At 49.3% G+C, this 21,659-nt stretch overlaps 2 protein-coding genes across 5 annotated transcripts; one reads left to right on the top strand and one right to left on the bottom strand.

The window, feature by feature from the left end:
• The first annotated feature begins 1,941 nt into the window (after nt 1-1,941).
• Nags (N-acetylglutamate synthase) lies at nt 1,942-7,570 on the top strand. The gene is made up of 7 exons (XM_047547727.1): nt 1,942-2,430; nt 2,929-3,203; nt 3,315-3,528; nt 3,840-4,020; nt 4,628-4,799; nt 4,883-5,065; nt 5,795-7,570. The coding sequence occupies exons 1-7, from the start codon at nt 2,008-2,010 to the stop codon at nt 5,946-5,948; spliced, it is 1,602 nt and encodes a 533-aa protein (XP_047403683.1). The 5' UTR covers nt 1,942-2,007; the 3' UTR covers nt 5,949-7,570.
• Nucleotides 7,527-11,225, bottom strand: Tmem101 (transmembrane protein 101). Of its 4 annotated transcripts, none has more exons than XM_047547731.1 (4): nt 11,044-11,225; nt 10,574-10,754; nt 9,517-9,663; nt 7,527-8,574 (listed from the first exon to the last, which is right to left on the bottom strand). In XM_047547731.1, the coding sequence occupies exons 1-4, from the start codon at nt 11,178-11,180 to the stop codon at nt 8,335-8,337; spliced, it is 705 nt and encodes a 234-aa protein (XP_047403687.1). In that variant the 5' UTR covers nt 11,181-11,225; the 3' UTR covers nt 7,527-8,334. The 4 variants fall into 4 exon arrangements, with proteins under 4 accessions (XP_047403687.1, XP_047403685.1, XP_047403686.1 ...); XM_047547729.1 differs by having other exon boundaries at nt 7,528-8,525; XM_047547730.1 differs by having other exon boundaries at nt 7,528-8,525; nt 11,071-11,220.
• Between the last annotated feature and the right edge of the window lie 10,434 nt (nt 11,226-21,659).

Here is a 21,659-nt window from a genome sequence, read left to right as displayed (position 1 = left end):
TCCCCAGGGGCTAGGCCCACCTGCTCTGAGATGCTCTAGGAATGTATGTGGGAGGGGGCTGGCAGAAAGATGGAAGAGAACGAAGGCTATGGAGGTGGCCCCCAGGGGACAGGTGTAGACTCTCAGAACCACTGCTTTACTCCCTGCCTAGAAACCCAGATTTCTGAGTAGGAAAATGGACAAGTTGATGATGAGGTCACAAAGGTCAGCTCCCCCTCCCCCTCCAGAGTCTCCTACCTGGTACAGTGTGTGGTTGTGTTGGGGGGTGGGGTGGGGGGGGACAGTTTCCAGGAAAGGGATCAGCATACTCACACTGCATCCATGGATTTCATTTATTATTTTGGGGGGTTGCTGGGGATGGAACCAGGGCTTTGCACATGCGCAGCACACACGCTACTTCTGAGTTACATCCCCAGCCCTGGTATCCTCTGAAATACTCAGAAGGCTGGGAAGCAGCCCAGGCCACTGCTCCCAATTTAGGCAGTGCCTCAGGAGTCCTGAGTCCCAGCCTGGGGAGCACAAAACCACCCTAAGGAAGACAAGGGCAGAGATGGGAGCTTAAGATACCTAGATTCTAGCCAGGATGCAGACAAGTTGTATGACCTTGGCCAAGTCCTATTTCCTCCAGAGGACTGGACTGGATGGGGTCCACCTGGGTGTAGGACATGTACAACTTAAGTGCAGGGAGGTGTATTCAGGCAGCACAGGAACCCAGTTAAGTAGCACTGAACCACATCCCCTGAAAGCGTCCAAGTCTTTCAAGTTCATTCCAAATCTTGCTTAAGAGCCTGGATCTGAACAGAACTGCTTTGCTTCAAAGACAGGCAACCCTGCTTATGAGTAGAGTGACCTTAGCTCTCACCTATTTCTGTGCCTCAATTTCCTCATCAGGAATAATAGCCATATATGTCTTAAAGTCATTCTGAGGATTAAATGAGTTACAATTTGGGAAATGCCATTGCACAGTGTATGAAGACCTCACATGGTGCTAGGGTGTGGTTAACACCTGGCACTTGCTAAGCTTCCTTGTTCCAGGAAAGCAGGCCACACCATCCAGCTGGAATTTAGTAACATTGTTTAGTCTCACTTTAATTAATTTATTAATTAATTTATAACGGGAATTTAACCCAGAGTGCTTAACTACGGAGTCATATCCCACTCCTTTTTTTGCTTTTTTGGTTTTGTTTTTGAGACAAGTTCTCATTAAGTTGCTGAGGGGCCAACCTAAATTGCTGAGGCTGGTTTCAAACTTGCAATCCTTCTGCCTCAGTCTCCAGAATCTCTCAGATTACCAGCATGCACCACTGCGGTATCACTTTATTCTTAAGGATTTCTCCTGCCTTTGGAAAGAAATATCGGCCTTCAAGTTACAGTCCTGTTATGAGTAGACTTAAAGTTTAAACAATTTAAGGAAAAGTCTTACATACAAGGAAGGGGTGCTCTGGGGATATGGTAGTTTTCCTTAGGGTGATTTCTAGGGGCTGGAGTTCACAAACCCTAGTAACCTCGCGTGAGCTCAGACCACAGGACGCTGCATTCAAGCCCTCCAGCGAGGCTGACTCCACCTCCTTCCACTCTTCCCGACCTCTCCTTCCAGTCCCTTCTGCGCTAATGACCACCTGTTCTCCTTTCTCGCTCTAGTCAGAGTCCCCTTTAATCATCCAAGACCCCACAGATTCCCACAGCCGCCTTTGGGTCCGCTGAGCCCTTCCTGGAACCGAACTTGGCAGTAGATTAAAGAGCTCCGTCACCTTTTATCAGGGCCTCGTGTACCTAGCTAGTGAGTTCCGTCCCCCGCAGGGGCGGGAGATGCTGGCGACTCCGCCTCCTGACCAATGAACTGACCCTCCTCAAACTCAACGGGAGGAGACTCCGGTCCCGGGTCGGATCTGCCCCGGCCAGGTCCAACCCCGCCCAGCGACAAGTTAAGTGCCCCCCCACACACCCCGTGCCGAGTGCTACAGAGAGATCGCCACCCGTGGGGGACCGGCGGGGTTGGTTCTCATCATGGCGACATCGAGGGTGGCCGCTACCCTGCGGACCGCTGCTACCGGCGGGAGGCTGCGCGGCCCACGAGGCACTGGGGGCGCACGGAGGCTGAGCGGCAGCACACGGCGGCGGGCCGCTGGGGGTGCTAGCCCCGGACGCCGGCTCCGCACCGCGTGGGCACGTGCCCAGTCCCAGCCCAAGGAGACCGAGGGCACTGAGGACCCACCACAATCACAGTCGCCCACCACAATCGAGCCGTTGTGGACGCCGCCTCCTGCGCCTCCCGAAACCCCCGCGCCCCCGGCTAGCCGTTCCCTGGTGCAACGGGACATCCAGGCCTTTCTGAACCAGTGTGGGGCAAGCCCCGGGGAGGCGCGCCACTGGCTCACTCAATTCCAGACCTGTCACTACTCCGCAGACAAGCCCTTCGCCGTCATGGAGGTAAGTGGAGCCCTGTCACAGTGAGGGGATGGGGTGGTGGAGCAACAGTTAGGCACAGCAGGACAAGCTGCGGGCTGGGCGACGAAACTGGGAAAGGGTGCGGCGAGAGCTGATGGGTGCTGGGAATGGGCCAGGTCGCACGCAACCAGAGGGAGAAGTCTGGGGAGCCTTACAGGCAGATGTGATGCCTGAAGAAGGTCCCCCACCATGGATGCAGTTAGGGGTTCACAGGGCGGAGTTGCTTGCATCACCCCTCCCCCCAAGGTGTCCCAGAGTCCAAGGTTACTGGGAGGAGCAGTGGGAGGAACACCAGTGTGAGATAAGGGAGTGGCAAGACCCAAAGGGCAAAGGGCACAGCAGGTGGGCGCCAGTGAACAAAAGTGGGGTCTGTCAGCTCCTGAGCAGGTGCGGTCATGAGAGGGCCCTAAGGATCTGGCTGTAAGAGCAAGCGGCTCAGGGTCAATGTAGCTCTCATTGACTGCTCACTCGTGCCCACAGGTGGACGAGGAGGTGTTCAAGTGTCCGCGGGACGTATCCAGCCTGGCCTTCGCCCTGGCCTTCCTGCAGCGCATGGACATGAAGCCGCTGGTGGTCCTGGGGCTGCCGGCCCCCACAGCACCCTCGGGCTGTCTTTCATTCTGGGAGGCCAAAGCACAGCTTGCCCAGAGCTGCAAGGTGCTGGTGGACGAGCTGAGGCACAACGCAGCCTCTGCAGTGCCTTTTTTTGGCGGCGGGTCAGTGCTGAGCGCGGCAGAGCCAGCTCCCCATGCCAGGTTAGTGCCGGCCCTGCCTGCCCGGGCGTCATCAGAGCAGGCTACTCGGCCCACCCTGCCCCAGTCGGTGGGGCTGGAGGGGCCCTCTTGAGCACCACGTCTGGCCCACAGCTATGGCGGCATCGTCTCGGTGGAGACGGACCTGCTGCAGTGGTGCCTGGAGTCCAGCAGCATCCCCATCCTGTGCCCCATTGGGGAGACGGCCGCGCGCCGCTCGGTGCTTCTTGATTCTCTGGAGGTGACCGCGGCGCTGGCCAAGGCACTGCAGCCCACCAAAATCATCTTCCTCAATAACTCAGGCGGCCTGCGTGACACCAGTCATAAGGTGCGCTCCTCCTTTTGCGCCCCCACCCCACCCCGTGACTCTAGGACGAGTTGAGCCCATTCCCTTGCGGCCCCTGCTCGCCTCCGCTACAGGCCACAGTCAAGCCCTATGAGTAGGAAAGTTTAATTGAGTATCTGAAAGGGGTTTGGCCCCCTGCGTCTAGATCCGAGCATTCCCTGGACGCCAGGGGAAGTAAGTTAATAAAGGGGTCAGAAAAAAGAGATCCCCAGGGAAAGGCACAATCCAGGGGCTAAGGAAGACATCCGTGGTCGACTAAGGGCCGGTGGCTCATCCCCTCGCCGGGGACGCAGGTCCTGAGTAACGTGAACCTGCCCGCGGACCTGGACCTGGTGACCAACGCGGAGTGGGTGAGCACCAAAGAACGGCAACAGATACGTCTCATCGTGGATGTGCTCAGTCGCCTGCCCCACCACTCCTCGGCTGTCATCACCGCCGCCAGCACGCTGCTCACCGAGCTCTTCAGCAACAAGGGTGAGGGCCGCCGGTGGGTGGGCGGGCTGGGGCTGGGGGTTGAGCATTGGTCCGGCCTGGCTGGCGGTGAGCAGGAGTGCGGCTTCCCCACAGCCTGGAAGTCACAATGGGAGGCCACACCAGTGGGTTCTTGCTCCTGCTGAAACGTGGTGGAGGTGTGCGAGGCAAAGATGGACCAGACTGTAACCCGACTTGGGTGGAACTAGGGAGATGGGCGGGACTTAAGATGCGAGGATGGGCGGGATGTTGAGGGGGCGTGACCAAGGGGGAATGGACAGGCCTAGGAGTGGTGGGCGGGACTTGGGCAGATAGGTGGAACTAGGGACTGGATAGGACAAAATTTAGGGAGAGGTGGGACTAAAGGAAATACGAGGGACTACGAGTGACCTGCGAAACTTGGGGTACAAACTGTCTGCGAAGAGCATCTCCTTGAGTGAAAATCAGACAAATCTACTGACCACAGAAATCATTTGACTTTGGAGGTGTCCCGAAGCCAGTATTTGTGCCACCAGTCCTCGCTCTGCCAGGAGCCCCCAGCGAGCCCAATACACCGAAAAGTGGGCCCGACCCTGGATCAACCTAACCTTTTCCTTCCCTCTCACCTTAGGCTCAGGGACCCTGTTCAAAAATGCCGAAAGAATGCTGCGAGTACGCACCCTGGACAGCCTGGACCAGAGGCGCCTGGTGAACCTGGTCAACGCCAGCTTTGGCAAGAAGCTCCGGGACGACTACTTGGACTCTCTGCGCCCGCGGCTGCACTCCATCTACGTCTCTGAGGGGTGAGCCTGCAGGCCTCGGAGGGCAGGGACCGAGGGGCTGGGTCAATGAGAGGTCCCAGCCTGCCTCTCTACCTCTGCGTCAGGTACAATGCTGCGGCCATTCTGACTCTGGAGCCCGTACTCGGGGGGACCCCGTACCTGGACAAATTTGTAGTGAGTTCCAGCCGCCAGGGCCAAGGCTCCGGACAGATGCTGTGGGAATGCCTGCGGCGGGACCTGCAGATGCTGTTCTGGCGTTCCCGAGTCACCAACCCCATCAATCCCTGGTAGGCTCCGTCCCTCCCTCTTCTCTGTGGTCCCAGCCAACTATGCCTTGGGGTTCATCATCAGGATGCTAAGCTTCCCTTCTTTTACTAGCTTCCTTTCCACAGAGAAAGGTCCCACCTGCGGTTCCCTAGGAACATTCCTCAGCTCACACCTCTGCTTTCCTTGAAGCAAGTGACACCTCCTAACCCCCATGCAGCAGCCTAACTCTCCCAGGGTCCCAAGAAATCCTGACCCTTCTAGAGGCTCTTTTCAGACCCCATTGCCTAGTTTCTGACTCCAGGCCCATAGCACCTTCAACGGAAAACCCCCTCTTTCCTTCACAACTATGCCCCTATCCCTCACTACCCTGCTCTGTGGACACTGAGAAGTGACCAAGAAGTTGGATGTGCTGGCACATCTCAGCTACTTGGGAGGCTGAGGCAAGAGGATTATGAGTTTGAGGCCAGCCCAGGCAACTTAGCAAGACCCTGTCTCAAAAACAAATAACTGAGAACAATCAAGGCAGTGGGGAGAGGAAGGGATGTCCTTACTCTGACCTTCCTAGCTGTGTGACCCTAGCAAGTTATCTACCTTCTCTGAGTCTTAGTTGCTTCTCTGAAATGACAGGCTCAGCTGCTGCATTCAGCATGTGATAAACAACCAATAAATATTCCTGAAAACAGAAGCAGTGAGTAGTGAGCATGAGCCTTGGCCTAAAGGCTGCTCCCCTTTTCCTTCCCCACCACCAGGTACTTCAAGCACAGTGACGGCAGCTTCTCCAACAAGCAGTGGATCTTCTTCTGGTTTGGCCTAGCAGATATCCGGGACTCCTATGAACTGGTCAACCATGCCAAGGGGCTGCCAGACTCCTTCTGCAAGCCAGCTTCTGATCCAGGAAGCTGACCCTTGCCACAGGCCCTGTAGGCCTTGGGACGGCCAGGTGGACAGAAAGCCATGCCTGCTGAGGGTGACCCCAGGCAGCCACGGGCTGGTTGGGGCTTGTTGGCTGAGTAATTTGCACAGGAGGAAGCAGCCCTAGCTCTGCCCAGAGGGAACACCAAAGTGGAACAAGTACAAGGAAGAAGGACCAGCTGAAGGCTTTGAAGCCACAACCAGGTGGCCTTCAATTTTCAGCCTGGGGACTGGGATGGGGTGGGGGGTGGTACCCTGGAGGGCTCTACTTGGGGCAAACCTTAAGGATAGGCCAGTTTCTGCACCTCTGTGCCATTCTAAGGCTCCCTTGCCCACATCTCTCTCTCACACCGACACCACCTGATATTCTATCACTCACTCTAATTCCTTTGGGTCTTGCAGTTTTTCAGAAGGCCTTGATTAAAATGCAAATACTTATGTGAGTCAGTTCACACTTGAAAGGAAATTAGCAGTGACCCTCTGGGATCAAGAACTTGAGAGTCAGAGAACCAGGGGACTTCTAGAGTAAAGGAGAAAATGAGATGAAGGGCCCCAAGGATGAAGGCTGCCACCATCTCCTCACCTGGTGCCAGCTTTCTCCTGGGTCAGAAAACCTCCATCTGACAGTCCAGACTAAGAGAAGCCCCAGCCTCCACTCCCTGGGGGAGGCCTCCCCCTCCAACTCCCTTTCCAGGCTGGGCCCAGAGCAAGCCCAGATAGCAGTGGCTCATTTTTTACCTACAATAGCCCAGAGAAGCCCTAGGATAGCTTTGGCTTCAAAGTTTAGACTTGAACGTGTCCCCCCAGCCTCAGTGGAGCTTGTGTCACCTCTGCAAGACCAGCATGCCTCAGAGGGGCAGGAATCCAAAGCCCAGACATCTCACTCACTATTTTTTGAACCATGTGTCAGATGCCTTACTGGATACTAGGATTATTTTCTGTCCAAAAGTGCATGGAAAAATAGGGACATGGTCAATTAAGAGCCCCTCTTAGTGACAAAACCCAGGCCCCAGGAAAACTCTGTCTTCCCTCAAGAAACATGTGTCTCAAGACACATCTGGGCTTGGATATTAGACACATCTGACCCAGGATTCCGCTCTGTGGTTGGACTTGCTCTGCAGCATGGGGTAAGCTGCTTACCTTCTCTGAGCCTCCATCCCCTCATGTGAAAATGTAAAATGCTTGGCGAAGTGGACACAACCTTAGTTCACTCCCTCTAATTGCCCTTGCTGAAGTTTTCTTCAAAAGAGCTGGTCCCAAATGGGGAGGGAAAGAGAGACTGATGAAAGAAATCAAAAGTATAAACAATAGTAAAGATTCTGAGAGGTTTTGCTGTTTTGCAGAGCTGGGGACTAAACCTAGGGCCTTGCACATACTAGGCAAGTGCTCTGCCACTGAGCTACACCCCAGCTCAGATTTTGAAATTCTGGAAGTGAGCCAAAGAACTGTGGAACTTTCAGAACAGGGGAAACCATGGGAGGATCAAGGCTGGGCTTAACCAGATATGGTCTTTCGAGAAACCCGCAATCAATCCCAGCCAATGGCAAAGTGCCCCACCAGGAAAACAGAAACGTGAAGCCAAATGTCTATATAAAGTGTTTATTTTTGGAGGACTGTGTGGTCTGGTGTTTGGGAGGGCACTCTACTCCCACCAGGCCAACCATACAGCTGGAAACAGAGATAGCAGGGGTGGGAAGCTGGTTGCTGCCTGCTCCACCCCTGCAAAACCCAGAAGTTCTCAAGGTAGGTGACCAAGAGCTGGTACTGTTTCTGCCCCGCAGCACACCCTAAGAACTGTGTGATTTCTGTGCAAACTGTTCTGCTCGTCCAGGGTCTGAATCATATGTGTCAACACACACAGTCTCTGAAAAGCACCACAGAGCTTAGCTGCATCTGCCAGTTTCAAAAAGGAAAATTTTCCCATTCGTGCACTTCCCAGTCTCCCACTTTCAGCAGCTGCACCCTACCCCTGCCTCACTCCCTTCTCGGGAACTCTCTCCTTCCTGGGGACCCAGGAAGCAGCTGGCCTCAGCTCTCTTCTCATCAAACAGGAAAAAACAATCTGTGAGGCATTAGGTTCAGGGTTCCCACCTTCCCAAGGGCAAGCCAGGAATTGAAGAAGAGACCCGCCTCTTAACTATGCAAAAAAAAATTTAAAAAGAGCAAAGAATCAAACAGACCAAGAAGCATAAATAAACAGCAACTGGGCCAGTGAAGTGGAAGCTCCCTGTGCCCATCTCAGCCTCTGGCTGTAAAAACTCAGCCATCAGTAGCCAGAATAACAGCAGCCCCAAAGATGCCCACACTCTCGCCAAGGAGCTTCATCTGGTTCCAGAACTCAACACGTCGCATGTTGTGCCAGTAGGCAACGTTGCCATCAATAAGCAGCATGACTGGGGGCAGCAGGACAGCCAGGATCTGAGCAGCCAGGGTCACGTAGTAGCCTGACAAGAAGGCCAGGGCCAGGATGCCATACAACACGAAGAACAGCTGGATCATCAGCTCCCCTCCTGGGAGGTGGTTCAGATATGCCAGTCGGTCCTCCTTGCTGTGCTGCAGTGAGTAGGCCTGGAGACACACCATCCTCTAAGACTCTCCAACAGGCTGGCATGCCCATCTGGGGAAGGCCACCCATGGGATGGCACCTGCAAGTCAGCCCTGCAAAATGGGCCACTAAGTCCCCTCTCAGAATGGGGACTCTTTGAAAGTAGGACCTGTGTCTTCCCCCCTGACCACAGGGTCCCAGCAGGTCAAGGTGTATCTCCTCTCCCTCAAGAGCTTCTTTTTTTTTTTTTGGCGGTGCTAGAGACTGAACATGCTAGGCAAACATTCTGCCACGGAGCTACACCCCCGGCCCTTTTAATTTTTTGTTTTAAGACAGTGTCTCACCAAGTTGCTAAGGCTGGCCTCAAACTTGTGGTTCTCCTACCTCAACCTCCTGAGAAACTGTAACTACAAGTGTGCACCACTGTACTGGCCCCCTGAGGCTTCTGAAGGAAGGAAATACATCTCCATAGTCACACTGGAGGTACCACCTATATACCATGGATTCCCACATGGACTTCTACACAAGGGATGTGATACCTGGTAACTAAGATGAGGCCAAGTACCTGGGGCCTTTTCATGTACTCACCACACTGGCCTCCCCTAACACCAAGGAGAATCATGACTGCTACCTAGGTATCCCCCATCAGCTCTAGGTGGCAGAGACCAAGCTAGGGTCTGAATCCCACCAAAACTCTCCTCTGTCCCCTTTCCCAGTCCTCTGGAGGCTGGCACCATGAGAGGAAACCACCCCATCTTGTTCTCCTGTCTCTCAGGGTTAGAACTGAATGGTCAATCCAACTTCTCTACCTGGAGGCAATAATGTTAGAAGAAGGGCTCTCAGCTAGTTCTGAGGTGCCTGGAGGGCTTCTGAGACCCAGAAGCTGTTCAGGACAATCTCTGGCGGCCAGGCCATCAGAAAGTCCTTGTTCTGTCTGCCTTCCTGGGTTCTGTCAGGCCTGGGCTCACATTTCACTCCCAGAGAGGAACCTCCAACCATTAGAACCCAACCTACCACGCAGATGAGGTAGATGCCCAGGAACACCTGGCCGGTAGACTGTAGAGAGCGGCTGCGGGGTTTCCGACGGTATAGCTCCCCAGCACCACTGGCCAGCACCAGAAAGCCACCGATAATGGCAACTGTACGTGAGTACATACGGACCTAAGGCCAGGGCAAGGAGACCCCAGTCAGGAACTGCAACCACCACATTTTTCCTGGCTGTCCAGAGTACAGAACTGCCCATCTCTACATATCTAATTCCAACAGATAAACCCTCTTATTTCTAGGTACAGTTGGCAGATAGAGCAGAGATAGATATTTCTTTTTTACAAAAGAAACTGAGGTCCAGAGGGGTTCATAAAATTGATCACAGTCCTACTGAAAGTAAATGACAGAACCCAGACACCACACATTACCCCTTTCCCCACCCCCTAGGTCTGGAGACTCAGCTGGTATTCTTTCCTTTATACAGTATACAGAACAGAGTCAAAAGAAGGAAAGCAGGGAGGGAGGAAGGGCAGATCTCACCCTCCTGTAACTGTTCACATATCTGCCTCTCCTACTGGACTGACAGTCCCTTCCTTGAAGTCAGTCCTTTTACCAACCTTACCTTCAAGCCTGTAGTGCCTGGCATAGGTTCTGACACTTACAAGTTTAAATGCTGCACTAAGATTACTTGCATTTCATAAAATTAGATGATTGGACCAGATGCTCACCAAGGTCCCTGTTGATGTATAAATCTGGGATTACTAAACTAATAATGGTTTAAAGGTTCTTAGAACCAGATAACTTGGGTTCTAATCCTACCAAAGAAGGATGTAATATGATCACAGTAAAGTGTGCTTCTCATCTCTGGACCTCAGTTTCCACAGACTGAAATGGAGGTTTGTGTGATCTCTTAAGGATCTTCCATTTCTGCCCTTTGTAATAATCTCCACAAGTCTAAGGACTCCGTCCTCTATGGCTTTACATCTGACCAGCACACCATGCAGCCCACCAAGTGCCCTGGGAGTTGGCCTGAAGTTCCCCCCCTTTCCCACAGCGAAACCCCTTCTGGGGCCAATGCGCTCACCTTCAGCCAGTCCCCGTAGTGGACGTAGCCCCCGATGTAGGCAGCGTAGGTGCTAATAGCCAGCTGGAGTGCTGCCCCCAGCGCGAACCAGCGCCGCTTCACTCCGAAGGACATGAAGCTAGCACACAGCACGGCTGCCCCCATGTCGAAGTACAGGTAGGGCACTGGGATGTCGGGCTTCCTGCGAGCCGAGAAGCAATGAGGACAGAATAAAGCGGGAAGAGCCTTTTTCAGACCCCGTGAGTTCCCACAAACTCCATTGCTCTCCTCTCATGGGTAGGACCACCCCATCAGATCTGGTCCAATGCCCAGAACAGAGCGCCCCCTCCCAAGTTCAAGGCACCAATTCCCCCCAGTCCAAGTGTCCCAACTTCTGGGCCCCAACTCCTTTCCCTCATCACTGCACCCTAGTTCTCGCGACACGCCGTACCGCCCCCCACCGCGTTCGGCGGCTGCGTGGGCGCGCTCACCGGCGCGCCTCGGCCCTTTCAGCGTACAGCATGAGCTGGCTGAAGCAGCCCCAAAAGGGGCAGCGTGTAAGCAGCACCGAACCCAACTGCATGATCAGCTGCAGCATCCATCGTCTCGAACCTATCTTCGATGCCATCTTGGGAAAGGGCAGTCCGCTGCGGCCTCACCCGGGTCAGGGAGGCGGGCGCTGGAAAGGGTATGCAACTTCCGGTCCCTTGCTTATTACTTTCGACGGAAAACAACGCTCTCGCTTTTAGTTCCGAAAGGAAGGGGGCATTCTAGTAACGGAGTTCAGGCTTCTACTATCACGGTATAGACTTCAGGGCTCCACTTTGTACTCACAAAACTGAATACTAATCAGAGTAAGGAAACATGGGGGTCAGAACCTCGTAAGTCCTGTATCGTAGCTTGGTGTATGGAAGCAAACTAACCTTTGCATTCAGACCTGGGCTTTCACCCGAACTCCAACTCTGTGATGTTGCCTAAACTTAGGTTTATCTGTGGAATGGGGATAATGATCACAATTTTTCGGAAATTTAATTGTGACGATTAGTCTTAGAACATAAGAGGAGTTCAACAAAGGGCATACACACAGAGATCCCACAGGAAATGGGGGCGGCTTCTGTTTAAATTAATAAATCCTCCTGGTTCCTGTCTTGGTTAGCTTTTTGTCTGTCACCTGAGAAACAGGGAAATCTAACGTAGCCATTTGGGACACCTCAAATCACTCCATTTTTTCCAGTTCCAATGCTCACACACTAGCCCAAACTATCATTTTTGTCAGGTTAACTGCAGCAGTCTTCCAAATGGTCTCCCCCACTTCCCCTTTGGCCTCCTCCAGTTTGTTCTCAACTCCCCTATTATACATTCTAACACCAGCTGCCCTTTCTTTGAATCACTTAGCACAAAGGCAATTACATATTTGTGACTAATTTATGACTATCTTCCCCCACTAGATTGTGAATTTCATGAGAACAAAGACAATTCCTGGCTTCTATTTACCTCGAGGGGTAAAGTATACAAAATATACTCATGAAATACGTACTATAAAGTAACAAAAGGTGTTGTTACTATATCTAGTTCATAGTTGCTCAATAAATATTTGTTAAATAAAGGCAAAAGTTCTGGGCATTCCCTGGAAGGGCTCATGTCCAAACAGCATGCATTTCTAACCATGTAAACTTAAAAAAAAAAAAAAAAATCCCAAATAGCCAGTGATAGTTTATTATGATTTGGACCTTTAATGCCCCCACCAAAAGCTCATGCTTTTAAAGCATGGTCCCCAATATAGCATGGTTCAGAGGTGGGGCATTTAGAAAATCATTAGATTATGAAAGCTGTAACTTTACCAGTGAATTATTAATGGTCCATGGTCCCTTTGTCTCTCTGCTTCCTAGCTGCCATGGGCTGAGCAGTTTTCCTTCATCTCACCCTTCTACCATGTTCTTCCTCACCTTGGGTCCAGAGCAATGTAGTCTGTCAGCCATAGACTGAACCTTTGAAATCATGGCCCAAAATAAAATTTTTCTCCTCTAAGTTGCTTGTCAGGTATTTTGGTCACAGCAACAACAAACTAAAATACAGTCGGACACACAAAATAAATAAATAAAATAAAATAAAATAAAATCCTTTTTCACATTTTATTTTTAAAAGTCATGAGAATATATCCATGCAAAGAACTAGAGAATGAGATTTGTGTAAGTTTATCTTGTGCGAATGGAGAGATCGCTAGGCAGGGGAAATGAGAGTTTGAGACCAGTCTGGATAATTTAGTGAAACCCTGTCTCAAAATATTTTAAAAAGGGGGACTGGGAATGTAGTTTGGTGGTAGCACTTGCCTAGCATTCACAAGGCTCTGGGTTCAATCCCCAGTACCATTCTCAAACCTCCCCCCAAGTCATTTTACCTACCTCTGCCCACCAGTGACAACCACACAAATTAATTTTCTTCACCTATACAGGCACATAGTACAGAATCACTTTGAATTGGTTTTATTTTTCCAGTCTCTTTACCCATGCCTGATTAAAGTGAGATGCACAGCCCTGAGGTGTTGAGGACCAAAACAGGAATTATGTATGTTCATAAAATAATCCTAGAAACCCATCTAGGCTAGTGGCGCATGCTCCCACCATAACGTTAGCAATGTTTCAGTTAAGTCCCCAGCAGAAGTAATTGATATGTGTGAAGAAAGGAGAGAGAAAGGATTAAGAAAGCTTTCCTTGGTGCCTACTCCATGATAGGCCCTCTGGTTTAGGTTATTCTCTTTCACTGCCATCTCCCAGAGAATCAAGAAGGGAAGGACTATAGCCAAATCCTAGTTTCTAGAGTTGAAACAGACGCTGGCATTGTACTAGATCAGAGGAAGGGATGGATAGGCTACCTGGACTCTTGAGAAATCAACATAGCCATTTTGCCCTTGCCCACTCTTCCTCAGAACACTGTCTGGGCAGACAACTGAACTTTTGAGGAACTTTCCAATCTCCCTCCTCTAGCTGCCTTGACCTCCCTCTGTAACCCCCCTCACTTCTCCAGAAGGCTGCCCAGCTCCCTGGACCCACCAGGCTGCACTTACACTCATCCATAACCACAGCCATGGTAACCAGCATGGTGCCTGTGATGCCTGGCACAAGGGCCATCTCAGCCAGGCAGAGCCAGGCCTCTACACTGCTCAGCACCACCTCCGAGAGCAGCAGAAGCCCAGTACATGTCAAGTTACCCAGGCTGGTTACATTCCAAGTGCCACGAGTTACCCAGCTTCCCAAAGGCCCACTGCAGGTCACAGTAGCATTTCCAGGGGCTACTGGACAACAGTAGCCACGTGCCTGCTGACTGTCCACCACTACCTCGAACTCTAGGTATTGTAGTAAGTCATCCACAAGAGAGAGGGAGCCTAGTGGCTCCAAGGCTGCAAGGGCTTCAGTCGACAGTTTGCTGATATCGTTCCCAGCCAGAGAGAGGACTTTCAGGCCTGGCATGATGGTCAAGGCAGCACTCTCAACTTGCTGCAAATAGTTCCCAGTCATTGGACCCTGAAGTAGTAGTACTCAAGGCCACTTGTACTCAGCTTATCCAGCTGTTTGTGGCTCAAGTTGAGCTGTTCCAAGCTCCCCAGGTCCCAAAGCTGTAGGGTCCAAGGTGGTAAGCAGGTTGAGGTCCAGGTGGAGCAGAGCCCAGGCAGGTGAGAACTCCAGAGGCAGGTTGGGCCAGCTAGTTGTAGCTAAGGTCCAGCTGTTCCAGGAAACTCAGACCCCCTCGGGTCCCACCAGCCAAATCTCGCAGAACACTGTGAGAAAGCAACAGCACCCACAGCACCCAGTGACTCTGGAAGGTGCCAAGTAAGGGACTGATTTTGGCTCAGCTCTAGGAGTTAGACACTAAGGAAGCCTAGGAGGGAAACCAATCAAGTGGAGGCCCCAGAGTCCACCATGAGGCCAACAGTTGAGCAGGTGCACAGTGCTGGGCACACTGTTGCCAGATTCCAGAAAAAATCCAATACCACAGTTATGACTATGGCCATTGTGAGCAAGGAGTGGCCCATGAGGGGATGGGCTAAGAATGGTGTAAGGCACACAGGAATGCAGATGCTGTTCCCCCAGCAACTCAAGAGGTTGAGGCAGGAGGATCATAAGTTTGAGACCAGCTTGAGCAACTTAGTGAGACTGTCTCAAAAGAAAAAGGGCTGAGGATGTAGCTCATGGTAGAGCACACCTGAGTTCAATCATCAGTACAAAAAAAAAAAAAAAGATGCTGACATATTTCACATTTGTCTCAACTCATCCACCTAGAGTCATGAAGTGCAGTGATATCAGGGGGAAAAAATATAAGCAGATACCATTCAGGGGTCTCATTGTTTACTGGATCCCTGCATGCCCAATTTTAACTGTTACTAAGCTTCCTGCAAGAGCCTGAGACCTGAACATTCTGATTCCCAACCCTAGCAAACCCTCATTTTCTTAGTCAGGAAAAATGGTTCTTTAATCCTTATGGTCCCTCCTTACAGTCAACATCACCCAACCTCATTTTCCATAAGGCCCCAGGAGAAACTCCCTTCTCCTGATCCTAAACATTTAGTTACACTCTTGCAGCCAACATTTGCAGAATTCCTATTCTGCAAGAACAGTAGAGCCTTGACTCTGGCCTGGTCTGGCCACTGAGGTCCAGGTCACAAAACTGCAGTGTACTCACCTATGTTCCTGGCAACACCTGCTGAATGCAGCCCAAGCCCAGGAGTGGCAGTGAAAAGAAAATCTCAGCTCTAGCTTCCCACCTACTTGACCTTTTGCCCAAGTCCCAACCTCAAGGGCAGCAAGGGAACCAGCTCTCAGGGAAGACTTAGCCCTGAAGGTGGGCATACAGACAAGCTGGGAAAATCCTCAGAGCCTTGTGACCTTGTATACAGGGGAACAGGACCCAGCGCTGCCTCTCTAAGAGCATGATTGCACCAACCCCTTTCCCTTCTGGAGCTCGAAGTCCATAGGCACCCTTCCTGGGGATACACGAATGAGAAGGTTAGGAAGGAGTTAGGAATTGTTTCTTTTCTTTCTACACTGCCTGCCTAATCCATCATCCACTCAGGTCTTCTCTGAATACAAAGTAAGGACTACTTTCCCTTGTTCTCACTAGGCCAGAGATCTCACAAGGCCACCTTGGTCTTCAAGGAATGCCCAGTATCTCCTAAAACAGGGTATTTGTACTTAGCTTTAGTATTCTTCCCCTAGAAGCACAAACATGTTGCTTCTTGTCTAAGATCCCTAGTGTGCTCACTAGTCCAGCCTAGCAAATTTTAGAGAATAATGGACACACAAAAGGGCTAGTTACAATAGCCAAGCATCTCATTAAAGGCCTCATTTAATTCTCACCTGAGAGGTAGGGACTCGCACTGCACAGATGAGAAGACTAATGCTTGGCAAGGCTAGTTAAGTTTTCAAATCATACTGTTAATTAGTGGCAGAGGTGAAATAGATCTCAATCCTGCCATGCTACTGATTATCCGGCCCCAAACACTGGGCCACTGTTTCACATGTCAAGCACCCCTTTAAGAAATCAAGGTCTAACTGAGCATAACACACACCTGTAATCCCAGCAACTAGGGAGGTTAAGGTAGGAGGATCTCCGCAGCTCAGCGAGACCCTCTCTCAAAATAAGAAATAAAAAGGACTGGCTATAACTCAGTGATAGAGGGTCCCTGAATTTCACTGCCAGTACTACAAAGAAAAAGAAAAAAAAATCAAGAACTACTAGACAAAAGCCCAGAGTTGTGAATAACGTAGACTGCAGAAGAGAAGCTGAGCTACAACAATCTAAGACTACCACCATCCTTTGGTTGACCTCAAGCCTCTGAACTGATTTAAGTGATCTGGAAAAACTTGACTTACTGTCAATGGCCTTTTTGGTTTTTTTCTTTGTGGTGCTGGGGATCAAACCCAGTGTCTCTGGTATACTCATGCAAGCGCTCTACCACTGAGCATTATCCCCAGACCCAACAGTCAGTGACCTTGAAGAAAACATTACAAACAGAAAGCTGCGAGAGCCCCTAGTAAAATTACAGTAACACCAGCTACTCAGGAGGCTGAGACTGGAGGATTACAAATTTGATGCCAGTCTGGGCAACTTAGCAAAGCCCTGTCTCAAAATAATAAAAAATAAAAAGGGCAGGAGGGCTGGAGCCGTAGCTCAGTGGTAGGTACAGCACTTGCCTAGCATGTGTGAGGCTCTGGGTTCAATTCTCAGCATCACATATAAATACAATAAAGGTCCCTTGATAACTAAAAAATATTAGGGGGAAAAAATAAAAGGGCTGGAGATGTAGCTCGGTGGTAGAACACGCCAAGAATACATGAGGGGGTGCTGGGGAGATAGCTCAGTTGGTAGAGTGCTTGCCTGTAAAGCACAAGGCCCTGGGTTCAATCCCCAGCACTGCAAAAAAGAAAAAAAGAAAAAAAAAAAAAAAAAGAATAATAATTCCTGAGGGGGCTGGGGTTGTAGCTCTCTAAAAGTAAAATATTTTTATAAACTCTTAATGGTTATAGTAGTTTAAAATATATCTGAGGGCTGGGAATACATCTCAGTGGCACAGTGCTCTCCTAGAATGAGAGAGGAGCTGGGTTCCACCCCAGCACTGTAAAAAAAAAAAAAAAAAAAAAAAAAAAAAAAAATTTGGGGCTGGTGGGGTAGCTCAGTGGTAGAGTGCATGCCTAGCATGTGTGAATTTAATCCCTACTACTGTAAAAAATAAAATATATTGAATAGGAATAAATGTAAAACTCTGCATTCAGGGATTTAAAATCTACATCATGCAAGCTGAAGTTTTGGCCTATCTCTGTGAGAAACTCTGGGTAGATTTTGCTGATCACATCATCCTGAGTCAATGATATGACGTGCCTACCAAAAGAAACTGTAAGAAACTACATGCCGATAGTGTCCCAGGCATTGCAGGAAACAATTCCAGTGTCCTCTGTGCTAAGGCCACACTTTAGAATAAGGAAAGGGTCCTTCAGGGATCATTTCACTGAAAAAAAAACAGCTTACAGTGACATTTGTCTATTTAGCAACTCCTCTGCCTCAACCTGGGTCTGTCAAGAAAAAGAAAAACCCTAAAGAGCAAGGACTAGCATGTAAGAGACCCAGGAGCCTCAAGTTATGAGCTCCCATAAATGGAAGTAGGGTAAGTCTTGTCAAGGATGTGTAATAGAGGGGATCTTTAAACTGGGAGGCTGAACTGTAGTGTACACGGAGGTCCAGGATCCTTTTTATTTTTAAGTGCTAGGAAATCTAAGCTTCCAGATGCTGCCTCTGCTTCTTCCCTGGCACTGGAAGCATCCTGTACTGGCAAAGTTCACACACTGACAGGGCTGAGTTAAATGACTGCATACACTGCCTATAGCCAGTACAGACAGCAGATACTTTCAAAAAAGGCTTATCTCAACAAGAACTGCAAGGTATTTGATGAGAGTATCCATTTACAGGAGTGAAGGGTCCCATTACTATAGTCACTCCTTTGCAAATACCCTCCACTCAGCTCTCCTCCCCGTTGTACAGACATGATCTACCGCCCCGGTTGTAACTGATTTCACTTCTGTGTCTGCATGAAAGTCACTCCAAATGACTGGCAAGAGTCGCACAATAGGTGCCTGGCTACATCCTACAACCACCTCTAAGGACACTCATTTTATCACATGCCCCTTGCCTGTTTACTGAGCCACCAAACAAAAACTCCCTTACCCTCATCTCACGGCCAATCTACAGTCTCACCATGCAAGCTCCCAATCTACGGATCAAAAATATTTGGGGAAAAAATTGTCAGGCTGGGAAGATAGCACAGTTGGCAGAGTGCTTGCCTCGCATGCACAAGGCCCTGGGTTCAATCCCCAGAACCGCCAAAAAAAAAAAAAAAAAAAAAAAAAAAGAAAAAAGAAAAAAAAAAAAAAAGGCTATATTAAGAAAACAAAAACTTCTCCCGTCATCATGCCCCACCCCCCAAAAAAAAAACCCAGTATAACCACTATTTACAGAGCAATTACATTGTATTAAGTATTACAGACTGAGTATCCCTTTTCCAAAATGCTTGGGACCAGAGTGTTTCAGATTTCTATGAATTTTGGAATATTTGTATATACATGATACAATAGGGATGGGACCCAAGTCTAAACATTTCTTCATGTTTTATATACACCTCATACACAAGGCCTAAGGTAATTTTATACAATATTTTTAGTGCATCTGTGTTTTGACTATAATCTATTACATGAGGCCAGGTATGGAATTTTCCACTGTGGCATCATATCATCTTCAGATTTTGGAGCATTTAGGATTTCAGATTTTCAAATTCAGGAATGCTCAACCTATATAAAGTAATCTAGAGATGACTTAATATGTGAGGAGCCAGGTGCTGGTGCAGTGACACACACCTGTAATTCTAGCAGCTCAGGAGGTGAGGCAGGAGATCTCCAGTTTGAGGTCTGCCTTGCCAAAGTGATACCCTGTTTCCAAACAAAAAAAAAGGGCCAGGCATGTAGCTCAGGGGTAAAGCACCCCTGGGTCAGATCCCCAGTACCACATGCACACAAAAGTGGCAGTGGTCAGGTGGCAGGTAGGGATCTAACTCAGTGCACAAGGCCCTGGTACTAGGGAGGAAAATAACATGTGAGATGTGCACATTTATATGCAAATACCATACCATTTTATATAACGGACTTGAGCATCCAGATTTTGGTAGCCTCGGCAGTCCCAACTGTACTGTCTTCTTACCTCTAATAAAGGAGGCAGGGCCACCACCTATCAGAAGCAAAGTCACTGACAGGCTATGAATTCCATCCCCTCCTCTCCTTAGAGGTCATGACAAGGTTATTAAATGTCTGGCTCCAGCACACTCTTCTCTGAATCCCAGACTTGTAATCTAGCTGCCCAGTTGTGGGTGTTTCACGGACAGCACAAAATGACAAAACAGAACTCTTTTCCCATAAATCTCTGCCTCTTCCGCTGTTTGCCATCTACCTTACAGTCATACTCAGTTCCTCTGTTCCTCACCAAATGCCCTCACATCTGGTCCATCAGTGAATTCTGGCTGGTGCTAAAATCTGTTCTGCCACCACCACCTCCCATGTAGCAGCCTCCTTGCACAACAGCCTTCCTGCTTCCAGGGCTACCATTTAACATCAGATTCCTTGACTGCTGAAAACCCTCTTCCAGCTGCCCTCAGACCAAGAACAGAATTGTCTCTACACAATGGCTGGAAGGTCCTGTAACCATGTGGATCCGGACTCCTACCCCATCATCTTGCCCAACAGACTTCGGCTGCTTGCCTTCTCTCAGTTGCTGAACATCCTAAGTTTTTGTCAACCTCAGCTTTAGCACTTTGTTCACTCTACCCAAACACTACTGTTCAGATGTCAGCTTGAATCATATCTCAGAGGCTATCCATAAATATCCTAGAGTGGTACATATCCCACCCTCTAGTAAGCAGAAGCAACAACTTATTAAGAAAGGCCAGAATAAAGGAGAGCAGATTTGACAAGCCCACCTTGTTGGTGTTTCCACTACCACTACAAACCCATAACAAGTTCTAGTCTACCACTGCTGGAGTTGGCACCCAAGGGTTAGTGGAGGGAAAAAAGGGGAAGTTAGTTAAGAAGTCACTAGGAATATGCCTAAACTTTGTCCTACCTTGTCAGTTCAAAAAGGACTTTGATTCCACTTTAGATTTTTCAATAAAACTAGAAGTTACAGGAAAATGGGACAGAGACCAGGCAGGAAAGGTACATACTCTTCAATTCAATGTCCTTTCAATCTAGGGGGCCATTAATGCTATATTTCTTTTTTTGGGTACTGGGGATTAAATTCAGGGTCACTCAACCACTGACCACATCCCCAGCCCTATTTTGTATTTTATTTAGAGACAGCGTCTGAGTTACTTAGTGCATTGCTGTTGCTGAGGTTGGCTTTGAACTCGAGATCTTCCTGTTTCAGCCTCCTGACCTAGGATTACAGGTGTGCACCAATGCACCCAGCCCCATTGCTATATTCTATTCCATATCTGGCAAACAAAAGGGAACATCCATGGCATCATGTATACTTGGAAAGTCAGGTGCATTTAGCAGCCCATGAGTAGTAAGCTTAAGGTTTCGTTCCAGTTCTGCCATCACAGGCAGCTGTGGCACTCTGGACAAGTCACTTGATCTTAATGAATCTCATTTTCCTTTCTGAAAAAGGAAATTATAATCAGACATTGCTTAGGGACTTCAGAAAAGGAGCAGGGGTGAGATCTGTGAGAGACTGAGGGCAGGAATCTGAGACCCCACCTGCCTGAATGCTTTATGTTGTTATCTCACTTTAAATGCCCTCTAAAGGAAGGTTTCTAAAGCAAAGTTGGAGCTTCTGGAAATTATCTAATTTCGTTCCCTCATTTAACCATTTTGAACCAAGCTAACATTTAAATTAACATTTGCAGAGCACCTTCTAAGAGTTAGAAATTTTATTTTTTGCAGTACTGGGAATGGAAGCCAGATCTTCACACACGCTAGGCAAGCACTGAGGCACATCCCCAGCCCACGTGAAGCATTTTAACTCTTTGCATCAATAGTAGGTGATGGGTACTAATTCATGTTTACAGAAGGGGAAACTAAGGCTCAGGCAGGTGAAACGACTTATCCAGTCCCAAAATGAATAGAAGTTTATGAACCCAACTATTTATCTCCAAAGTCCTTGTTTTCTTCTGGCTCACCATCTGCTTTTCCAACCATACTAACTCCATCTCTTGAACTGATTAACCTGTCCCACACCATTTTAGAAAATATAACTGTTTCCTGCACAAACCACTGGCACCTACTGTCTTTCTCCCATTAACAGACCTAGAGAATAATAGGAGGGAAATGAAGACAACAGGGCACATGACCAGGGCTTCCCACAAAGCTTGGGTTTTTCACTACATAAATCACTCTCTCTTCTTCAATTGAATCCCTTAGGTTCTAGGAACTGGCAAAGTCTCCTCTTCCTGTTTCACCTTCTCCAAAAGTCTCAATTCCCATGCAGACTAAATTGAGACAGTTCTTTAAATCAATGACAGGTGAATTTGAAATTTACTTCTCAGCTCTTCGATCATCTGTGCCTCTTAAGAAGC

Source organism: Sciurus carolinensis, chromosome 3 (genome assembly GCF_902686445.1).
Source record: "Sciurus carolinensis chromosome 3, mSciCar1.2, whole genome shotgun sequence".
Classification (NCBI taxonomy): Eukaryota; Metazoa; Chordata; class Mammalia; order Rodentia; family Sciuridae; genus Sciurus; species Sciurus carolinensis.
Note: the sequence above shows the minus strand (reverse complement) of the source record. Positions and strands in the feature narration are given on the sequence as shown.

Coding starts and splice junctions, on each gene's coding strand:
- Nags (XM_047547727.1), top strand. CDS start 2,008: ATGGCGACATCGAGGGTGGCCGCTACCCTGCGGACCGCTGCTACCGGC. Junction 4,021..4,627: donor CGAGCTCTTCAGCAACAAGG/GTGAGGGCCGCC, acceptor CTCTCACCTTAG/GCTCAGGGACCCTGTTCAAA. Junction 5,066..5,794: donor ACCAACCCCATCAATCCCTG/GTAGGCTCCGTC, acceptor CCCCACCACCAG/GTACTTCAAGCACAGTGACG.
- Tmem101 (XM_047547729.1), bottom strand. CDS start 11,180: ATGGCATCGAAGATAGGTTCGAGACGATGGATGCTGCAGCTGATCATG. Junction 10,755..11,043: donor GAAAGGGCCGAGGCGCGCCG/GTGAGCGCGCCC, acceptor CTCGGCTCGCAG/GAAGCCCGACATCCCAGTGC. Junction 9,664..10,573: donor ACTACGGGGACTGGCTGAAG/GTGAGCGCATTG, acceptor CCCTGGCCTTAG/GTCCGTATGTACTCACGTAC.